At 57.9% G+C, this 9290-nt stretch overlaps 1 protein-coding gene across 2 annotated transcripts; it reads left to right on the forward strand.

The window, feature by feature from the left end:
* The first annotated feature begins 1058 nt into the window (after positions 1 to 1058).
* On the forward strand, positions 1059 to 8629 carry CHRNG (cholinergic receptor, nicotinic, gamma (muscle)). 2 transcript variants are annotated; one of them, XM_011952007.1, is made up of 12 exons: positions 1059 to 1134; positions 1324 to 1463; positions 1713 to 1757; positions 1933 to 2042; positions 2686 to 2841; positions 4509 to 4606; positions 5254 to 5454; positions 5647 to 5761; positions 5954 to 6068; positions 6724 to 6937; positions 7129 to 7259; positions 7844 to 8629. In XM_011952007.1, the coding sequence occupies exons 1-12, from the start codon at positions 1080 to 1082 to the stop codon at positions 8015 to 8017; spliced, it is 1554 nt and encodes a 517-aa protein (XP_011807397.1). In that variant the 5' UTR covers positions 1059 to 1079; the 3' UTR covers positions 8018 to 8629. The 2 variants fall into 2 exon arrangements, with proteins under 2 accessions (XP_011807397.1, XP_011807398.1); XM_011952008.1 differs by lacking the exon at positions 2686 to 2841 and having other exon boundaries at positions 1080 to 1134; positions 7844 to 8017.
* The last annotated feature ends 661 nt before the right edge of the window (positions 8630 to 9290 follow it).

A 9290-nucleotide genomic window follows, 5' to 3' on the forward strand; every position in this document is an offset into this window, starting at 1 on the left:
CTGAGCTTCCCCGAGCTAAGGGGAAGCTCAGGGAGGGGGAAGCTCAGGGAAAGGGAAACCCAGTGAGGGTGAAGCTCAGGGAGGGGGAAGCTCAGGGAAAGGGAAACCCAGTGAGGGGGAAGCTCAGGGATGGAGAAGCTCAGGGAGGGGGAAGCTCAGGGAGGGGGAAGCTCAGGGAGGCGGAAGCTCAGGGAGGAGGAAGCTCAGGGAAAGGGAAACCCAGTGAGGGGGAAGCTTAGGGAGGGGGAAGTTCAGGGAGAGGGATGCTGAGTGAGGGCGATAGGGAGTGAGGGGGATGTCGAGTGAGGGGGATGTCGAGTGAGGGGGATACTGAGTGAGGGGGATGCCAAGTGAGGGGGATGTGCAGTGAGGGAGATGCCCAGTGCCAGACCAAGATGGGCGGATCACTTGAGTTCAGGAATTCAAGACTGGCCTGGCCAACATGGTGAAACCCCGTCTCTACCAAAAATACAAAAAGAAAAAATAGCCAGGCATGTTGGCACGTGCCAGTAGTCCCAGCTACTCAGAAGGCTGAAGTAGGAGAATCGAGGTGGAGGTTGTAGTGAGCCAAGATCGCACCACTGCACTCCAGCAAAAAACAAACAAAAAAATCCTCACCTGCCTACCCAACAGCCTTCACACCCACCCAAATCCTGACTCCCTGGAGGAAGCAGGAGGGAGTCCACCTCAGCCCTCTCTGGAGCTGCCATCAGGTTCCTCGGTGACCTGCCTTCCCTACCACACCCAGCTGGCCCTGGCTATGTCCTTGGCCCCCATGTGGAACACGGAGGTGGGGCTGGGACAACTGAGCCCGAGTTGGGGCTGGAAGGTGGATGTCTCTTTTGGGGCAGATGGGGCCCCGGTCTCCCCTCTCCAGCCCAGGTAATCTGAGCCCAGCATTGTGTCCATCCTGGAACAGCTGACAAGGCTGTGGTCAGACAGCTGGTGGGGCTGGGCCGGGTTGGCTGGGCTGGCTGGGGTGGGAGTGTAGGCTGTTATATGACACCCAGAGCCCATCTCTCTCTGCCCCAGACCTTGGAGCTGTTGTCCCACCCATCACTGCAGAGAGCTGAGGCGCCATGCATGGGGGCCAGGGGCCGCTGCTCCTCCTGCCGCTGCTGGCTGTCTGCCTGGGTAGGACACAAAGGAATCTCAGCCTAGGGAGTCCCAGAGCTGGGGTCCACGGCCTCAGGGGATGGAGAGCCTGAGGGCTATTGGGGCCTGCCCTGGATCCAGTTCCCTGAGTCTCCACTTCACACCCCCAGGGCCTCCCCAATCTTTCCACCTCCGAGCTCCTGCTAGGCTCATGCCTGTCTATTGCAGAGGTCCAGGGCCGGAACCAGGAGGAGCGCCTGCTCACAGACCTGATGCAAAACTATGACCCCAACCTGCGGCCCGCGGAACGAGACTCGGATGTGGTCAATGTCAGCCTGAAGCTAACCCTCACCAACCTCATCTCCCTGGTAAGCCGCAGGATGGTGGAGGGGTCAGTGCACCAGGCCCTGGGACCCGCTGGGGATAGCATGGGGTGACTCCAGCCACCAAGAGTTTGGAGGGCCCCACAGGGGACACGCTGGGGTCTGGAAAACCCCCGTGATTGTGGGGGGTGTACTGTCAAGAGGCTGGGGGATGCTTGGCCCCATCGGTGGCCTGTGGGGACTGGCACTGAAGTTGGGGGCTGAGCCCTCCATACTGCACCCTTGCACCCCCAGAACGAGCGAGAGGAAGCCCTCACCACCAACGTCTGGATAGAGATGGTAAGAGGCTACTCTGCTACCTCCTTCCATCAGGGGCCCCACCTCACCACCCCAAGGCCTCCTGAGAGTTGCCTGCCCCCTTCCTGCCTCTTCTGTCCCGTTGGGCTGGATGCCCACTCCTAGGGGTGTGGTGCAGCAGAGGGCAGAGGCCTAGCAACTGCCCCTCCCCCTGCAGCAGTGGTGCGACTATCGCCTGCGCTGGGATCCGCGAGACTACGAAGGCCTGTGGGTGCTGAGGGTGCCTTCCACCATGGTGTGGCGGCCAGATATCGTGCTGGAGAACAAGTGAGGAGGGGGCGCAGGCAGGGGTGTGGGGGACAAAGAACACAGGGTCTGGGCCCAGCAGAACAAGGGGGCTCTGAGAAAAGAGAAAGATGAGCAGGGGGTGCAAGTTGGGCACCTGTGCGGCTAGGGAAGAACTGGATGGAGCAGGTGCCAAGGGCAGGGCCCTGCGTATGGCCTCTGACCCCAGGGCCAGCAGACCAGACCCTACGCCAGGCTCCATCCCCTCTGGGCTGGGCCACCTGGTGGACTGCTCCTTGCCTGTAACATGGGGCCACTGACGGGTCCTACAGAAGCTGGTGGGAGTCAACAAGACAGGCATGAAAAGTGCATCACTTGGGGGCTGGCACATGGTGTGGGCTTAACACGTTAGTCACTATTATATTATTATTATTATTAAAACAAGAGAGAGAAAGAGAAGCAGAAATTAGGAGGTGGTGCCTGAGGAAGTCTGTCTGGGACAGGGGTGGCAGGAGGATTGCTGGGGGACCTAGTGGTCCAGGTGGGAACCACTCAGGGGGTGACAGGCTGGTAGGGACTTGTGTCCCCAGGCCCCTATCCACATGGGGCAGAGGGGCTGGTCTGGGGCTGGGGTGTCGGGGGCTGAGCCCACAGCCTCATGGCCTGGCCTGTTCTGTGCACACAGCGTGGACGGTGTCTTCGAGGTGGCCCTCTACTGCAATGTGCTCGTGTCCCCTGACGGCTGTATCTACTGGCTGCCGCCTGCCATCTTCCGTTCCGCCTGCTCTATCTCAGTCACCTACTTCCCCTTCGACTGGCAGAACTGCTCCCTTATCTTCCAGTGAGGCCATTTATGGGGGAGGATTAAGAGAGCTGCTCTCAGAGGGCCCTGGGCAGGGGTGGGGCAAGGCCTGGGCAAGGCTTCTGGCCTTGGCTCCGGCAGCACCTAGAGGCCAAAGGCCTGGCTCCATCTCCCCTGGGCCTCTGTGCCCATCTCAGGCTAAGGCGCCTGAAGGTGCCCGAGTTCTCCCTGCTAAGCGCGAGTCCCCTCACTCATCCTCCTTCACTGCCTCAGTTTCCTCGCCTGTGCCCCAAGGGGAGACATTCACACCTGGGGTGCGTGGGTGAGAAGGCACACATGGACACAACATGCATGTCTGCGCACACACGAAACCACTGCACACTCCAGGCCCACAGGGAGGCGGGGCTGTTCTGTGAGAGAGGGGCCCTGGCAGGGAATCCAGCGGAAGCATGTATGCAAGCAAGCCACCCCTGGGGGTCTCTGGGTCTGTTTCCTCAAACGTAAGTGGCGTGGGTGAGAAGGCACACATGGACACAACATGCATGTCTGCGCACACACGAAACCACTGCACACTCCAGGCCCACAGGGAGGCGGGGCTGTTCTGTGAGAGAGGGGCCCTGGCAGGGAATCCAGCGGAAGCATGTATGCAAGCAAGCCACCCCTGGGGGTCTCTGGGTCTGTTTCCTCAAACGTAAGTGGCGTGGGTGAGAAGGCACACATGGACACAACATGCATGTCTGCGCACACACGAAACCACTGCACACTCCAGGCCCACAGGGAGGCGGGGCTGTTCTGTGAGAGAGGGGCCCTGGCAGGGAATCCAGCGGAAGCATGTATGCAAGCAAGCCACCCCTGGGGGTCTCTGGGTCTGTTTCCTCAAACGTAAGTGGCGTGGGTGAGAAGGCACACATGGACACAACATGCATGTCTGCGCACACACGAAACCACTGCACACTCCAGGCCCACAGGGAGGCGGGGCTGTTCTGTGAGAGAGGGGCCCTGGCAGGGAATCCAGCGGAAGCATGTATGCAAGCAAGCCACCCCTGGGGGTCTCTGGGTCTGTTTCCTCAAACGTAAGTGGCGTGGGTGAGAAGGCACACATGGACACAACATGCATGTCTGCGCACACACGAAACCACTGCACACTCCAGGCCCACAGGGAGGCGGGGCTGTTCTGTGAGAGAGGGGCCCTGGCAGGGAATCCAGCAGAAGCATGTATGCAAGCAAGCCACCCCTGGGGGTCTCTGGGTCTGTTTCCTCAAACGTAAGTGTGGGGAGGAGGGCCGGAGGGAGGGTTCTCCTGTATCTTAGAGGAGCAGTCTTTCCACAAGCAAACCTGGCAGGGAGATTCCCCTCCGTAGACACAAGGGTCGTCCTTAGCTAGGCATGTATATTCTACATTGCCATCATCAGCCCCTCCTGTCAGACAGCAGTGGGAGGGACAAATGCAGAGTGGCCCTGGGCCCATCAGCCAGGTGAGGGCCCTGCAGCCTCCTGGGCCTTCAACTCAATCTTCCTGACCCCAAAGAGCCCTAGGTCCCCTGCTCTCCATCTTTCACCACTGGGGTTTTATGGAGAACTCAGAAGCATGGGACTGCATCTTGCTGAAGCAAAGCTGCCCACACTTGTCCCCAGATGGTCATCCCCATGCAGTCATGGCAGGTCTTATCCACTCACATTTAGCCTCTTTCCTCGGTGACTCCCAGGTCCCAGACTTACAGCACCAATGAGATTGATCTGCAGCTGAGTCAGGAAGATGGCCAGACCATCGAGTGGATTTTCATTGACCCTGAGGCCTTCACAGGTAACCCCCACCCAAGGACTCCCCAGGCAGCCTCATCCAGGGCTCCTGCTGGACCGAGCTGTGGTCAAGGCTGGACCAAGGTCAAATCCCTCCCATGTAACTCAAAATGAAAACTACAGCAAACCATAAAATATGCTTTTTTTTTTTTTACGGAGTCTCGCCCTGTCGCCCAGGCTGGAGTGCAGTGGCCGGATCTCAGCTCACTGCAAGCTCCGCCTCCCGGGGTTACGCCATTCTCCTGCCTCAGCCTCCCGAGTAGCTGGGACTACAGGCGCCCACCACCTCGCCCAGCTAGTTTTTTGTATTTTTTAGTAGAGACGGGGTTTCACCGTGTTAGCCAGAATGGTCTCGATCTCCTGACCTCGTGATCCGCCCATCTCGGCCTCCCAAAGTGCTGGGATTACAGGCTTGAGCCACCGCGCCCGGCCTAACGTCCAACAAAGCTCTGACTTTCCTCATGATAATGACTCCAATTTTAGAAGGAGAGGCTCAAGTATCCAATCTCCCACCCCACTTCTGTCCCGCAAGGGTGCCTCCCCTGCTGGTGCTCCTTAGGACACATGCTGCCCTCGCAGCTGGGTCACTCAGGCGGCAGGGATCTGCCTAGCCCACACTTTCTGTGCCCACTCCTGCCTGCCTGCCCTCAGAGAATGGGGAGTGGGCCATCCAGCACCGACCAGCCAAGATGCTCCTGGACCCAGCGGCACCAGCCCAGGAGGCAGGCCACCAGAAGGTGGTGTTCTACCTGCTCATCCAGCGCAAGCCCCTCTTCTACGTCATCAACATCATCGCCCCCTGCGTGCTCATCTCCTCTGTCGCCATCCTCATCTACTTCCTTCCTGCCAAGGGTACCTGGAGCCTATGGGACAGAGCCGTCCAGTAGCACAGGGGATACCTGGGAGGCCGGGGCGGGCCCTGCCTGGGGCACAGAGTGGCATTACGACCCAGGACAGAGGCAGCGGGCTACTTCTGGGGTAAGGGGTTCCTCTGTGGGTGGGGGAGGTAGGGACCTGCTCTGAGAGCCTCTCGGTCATGGGCAGCTGGGGGCCAGAAGTGTACCGTCGCCATCAACGTGCTCCTGGCCCAGACTGTCTTCCTTTTCCTTGTGGCCAAGAAGGTGCCTGAAACCTCCCAGGCGGTGCCACTCATCAGCAAGTAAGGCTGGTCTTCATGCCCACCCGCCTACCCTACTTTCCCTTCTTGGGAGCACAGTGGCCTCCTGCATTGCCCTTTTGCCCTCCATCCACCCCCCCATCCTCAATTCAGGAGGCCTGAGGGGGCAGCCACTAAGGGTGGGGGTAGCCTCATGGTATGGGCTGCCAGCTCCTGCCCACCCCACCCTGACAGGTACCTGACCTTCCTCCTGGTGGTAACCATCCTCATTGTCGTCAATGCTGTGGTCGTGCTCAACGTGTCCTTGCGGTCCCCACACACACACTCCATGGCCCGAGGGGTCCGCAAGGCAAGGACCCTCCCTGCCCATTTCAACATCCTGCTGCCCACTCCCCTACGCCTCCCTCTCGCACGCCCCTGGCCGTACTCCTCACCTGTGACATTCCACAGCACACCCATCCTGGGTGTATCTTGAAGCATGGGCCAAAATCGATTACAGTAATACAGTAATGAAATTGCTTCCTAGGTGCCAGGGATATTACAAATGTTAGTGTATTTCATCTTCATAAAATCCGTATCATCTCCAATTACAGATGAGGACATTGAGGCGCAGAGAGGTTAAGTAACTTGCCCAAGAAAGTGCACTACAAAGTCAAAAAAGCAAGAGTCTGCCAGGGCAGTCTGATTCCAGTCTGTGATCTATAGCCCACCTGCAGCCTTCAGCTTGGGCCCTTGTTGCACATGCAGATTCCCAGGCCTTCCCCAGGCATTCTAGGCCAGAATAGCATGAGGGTTGGGGGCAGGAATCTGTGTTTGTAAAAAGTGCCCTGGTGATTCTGATGTGCACTGGAGTTTGGGGACCCAGGCTCATGTCCAGTACAGAGCTTTACCAAGGCCACGTCACTGCCCCGTATGTGCCTAGCAGCACGAGCCCTTAACGCCAACTTCCTGCTTCTGCTCTGAAGCTCGGCCTGGCTGCCCCAGTGAAGCCACCCCCTCTCTAGGTGTTCCTGAGGCTCTTGCCCCAGCTGCTGAGGATGCACGTTCGCCCGCTGGCCCCGGCCGCTGTGCAGGACACCCAGCCCCGGCTACAGAATGGCTCCTCGGGATGGTCGATCACAACTGGGGAGGAGGTGGCCCTCTGCCTGCCTCGCAGTGAACTCCTCTTCCAGCAGTGGCAGCGGCAAGGGCTGGTGGCAGCCGCGCTGGAGAAGCTAGGTGAGACATAGCAGGTGTGCCTGGGGACACTCCTCCCCTGGGACTCCAGCTGGGGAGCCAGACACAGCAGATGAGTGCTGGAGAAGTGTCCAGGTCAGGGAGAGAGGAGCTGGGGTCCCTAAGGAGAGGCCATCTTCTCTGCCTGTTTCTCCTCCATTCTACTCCCAAACCTTATCCTTTCTCTTTATCAGAGAAAGGCCCGGAGTTAGAGGCGAACCAGTTCTGTGGCAGCCTGAAGCAGGCTGCCCCAGCCATCCAGGCCTGCGTGGAAGCCTGCAATCTCATTGCCTGTGCCCGGCACCAGCAGAGTCACTTTGACAATGTAAGCAGAGTCGGGGGGGGGGTGTGTGGAGGTGGAGTGAGTACCTGGGCTTGGACCTGTGATGGAGACAGGATGAGTCGGGTGGCCAAGATAGGGCAGTGGGATGGAAAAAGAGGAGGTCGGGAGCAGTGGCTCACATCTGTAATCCCAGCACTTTGGGAGGCCGAGGCAGGTGGATTCACCTGATGTCAGGAGTTTGAGACCAGCCTGCCAACATGGCAAAATCCTATCTCTACCAAAAATTAGCTGAGCGTGGTGGTGGGCACCTGTATTCCCAGCTACTCAGGAGGCTGAGGCAGGAGAATTGCTTCAACCTGGGAGGTGGAGGTTGCAGTGAGCCGAGCCGAGATCGCACCACTGCACTCTGTCCTGGGTGAAAGAGTGAGACGTGAGACTCTGTCTCAAAAAAAAAAAAGAAAGAAAGAAAAAGGAACAGGGGCAGCGGGGACATCTCAGGGCCAGGGGACCATGCCTGGACATAGGTAAGAAGGGCCTCAGGAAATGGAGACATGGGCCTGCTGGAAGCCCAAGGATGAGAACCTGGTGCCGCCGCAGGCCATCTGACATCTGACTCCCACCCTCAGGGGAATGAGGAGTGGTTCCTGGTGGGCCGAGTGCTGGACCGTGTCTGCTTCCTGGCCATGCTCTCGCTCTTCGTCTGTGGCACAGCTGGCATCTTCCTCATGGCCCACTACAACCGGGTGCCAGCCCTGCCATTCCCTGGAGATCCACGCCCCTACCTGCCCTCACCAGACTGAGCCAACCAACCACTGCGGGGCATGTGGGAGTCACACACGTGGGTCACACTGAGTCTTATCAGCCACGTTCTCCTACTGAGGTCCTAAGTGTACTCTTTGGGAAGTCCCCTTCAGGGCTATGTGAGCCAAACAGCCCTGAGAAAAGCTGGGGAAAGAGTCTGAGCTGGAGTCCGGGAGTGGTTGGGGGTGGACTGTGGTTAGTGTGCTGCTGCGGTCAGCATGCGTGCGGGACTGGCTAGCTTGTCGTGGCACTAGCCACTCCTCCACTCAGCGCACTCCCCTCACTTAGGCCAAGCATTATTCATTCCCATCAATCTGAAGCCCAAAGGACTGTTTTGTGTAGTACCTTCGGGCTTGGGACTGGCTCCCCTTTTACAAGTTCTCCCTGAAAGAGGGCAGTCAAGAGAGGTGTGAAGAGTAGCTGCCAATGCTCTCTCCAAAGCAGGGCAGCAGCCCATGCCAGCTGGCATCTCCCCACTATGCCTTCTGGGTACAATAAGCACCCAATTCTCAAAAACCCCAGTGGCCTTTCCATTCATGTGCATTTTTCTACCACTGACCACAAGACGATTTCCTGAGTTTTGTAATCCTTTTTTTTTTTTTTAAGTTTTTGATGTGTTGTTGCTTTGTTTAGTTTTGAGACAGAGCCTCACTCTTGTCATGCAAGCTGGAGTGGAGTGGCATGATCACAGCTCACTGCAGCCTCAACTTCCAGGGCTCAAGCGATCTTCCTGCCTCAGTCTCCCAAGTAGCTAGCACCACAGGCATGCACCACTACACCCAGCTACTTTTAAATTTTTAGTACAGATGAGGTTTTGCTATGTTGCCTAGGTTGGTCTTGAACTCCTAAGCTCAAGTGATCCTCCCACTTGAGCCTTGGGATTACAGGCATAAGCCACTGTACTTGGCTTCCTTCTTTTTTTTTTTTTTTGAGATGGAGTCTTGCTCTGTCCTCCAGGCTGGAGTGCAGTGGCACAATCTCGGCTCACTGCAACTTCTGCCTCCTGGGTTCAAGCGATTCTCCTGCCTCAGCCTCCTGAGTAGCTGGAATTACAGGCGTACACCACCACGCCCAGCTAATTTTTTTTGTGTGTGTGTATTTTTAGTAGAAATGGTGTTTCACCATGTTGGCCAGGCTGGTCTCGAACTCCTGACTTTGTGATCCGCCCACCTCAGCCTCCCAAAAGTGCTGGGATTACAGGCGTGAGCCACCGCGCCAGGTCACCTGGCCTCCATTTTAATTAAGAGCTCCTCACAGCAGTACGGACAAGCA

This window comes from Colobus angolensis, unplaced genomic scaffold (assembly GCF_000951035.1).
Source record: "Colobus angolensis palliatus isolate OR3802 unplaced genomic scaffold, Cang.pa_1.0 Scaffold33, whole genome shotgun sequence".
In the NCBI taxonomy this organism is placed as follows: Eukaryota; Metazoa; Chordata; class Mammalia; order Primates; family Cercopithecidae; genus Colobus; species Colobus angolensis.

Coding starts and splice junctions, on each gene's coding strand:
- CHRNG (XM_011952007.1), top strand. CDS start 1,080: ATGCATGGGGGCCAGGGGCCGCTGCTCCTCCTGCCGCTGCTGGCTGTC. Junction 1,464..1,712: donor TCACCAACCTCATCTCCCTG/GTAAGCCGCAGG, acceptor TTGCACCCCCAG/AACGAGCGAGAGGAAGCCCT. Junction 7,260..7,843: donor AGCAGAGTCACTTTGACAAT/GTAAGCAGAGTC, acceptor TCCCACCCTCAG/GGGAATGAGGAGTGGTTCCT.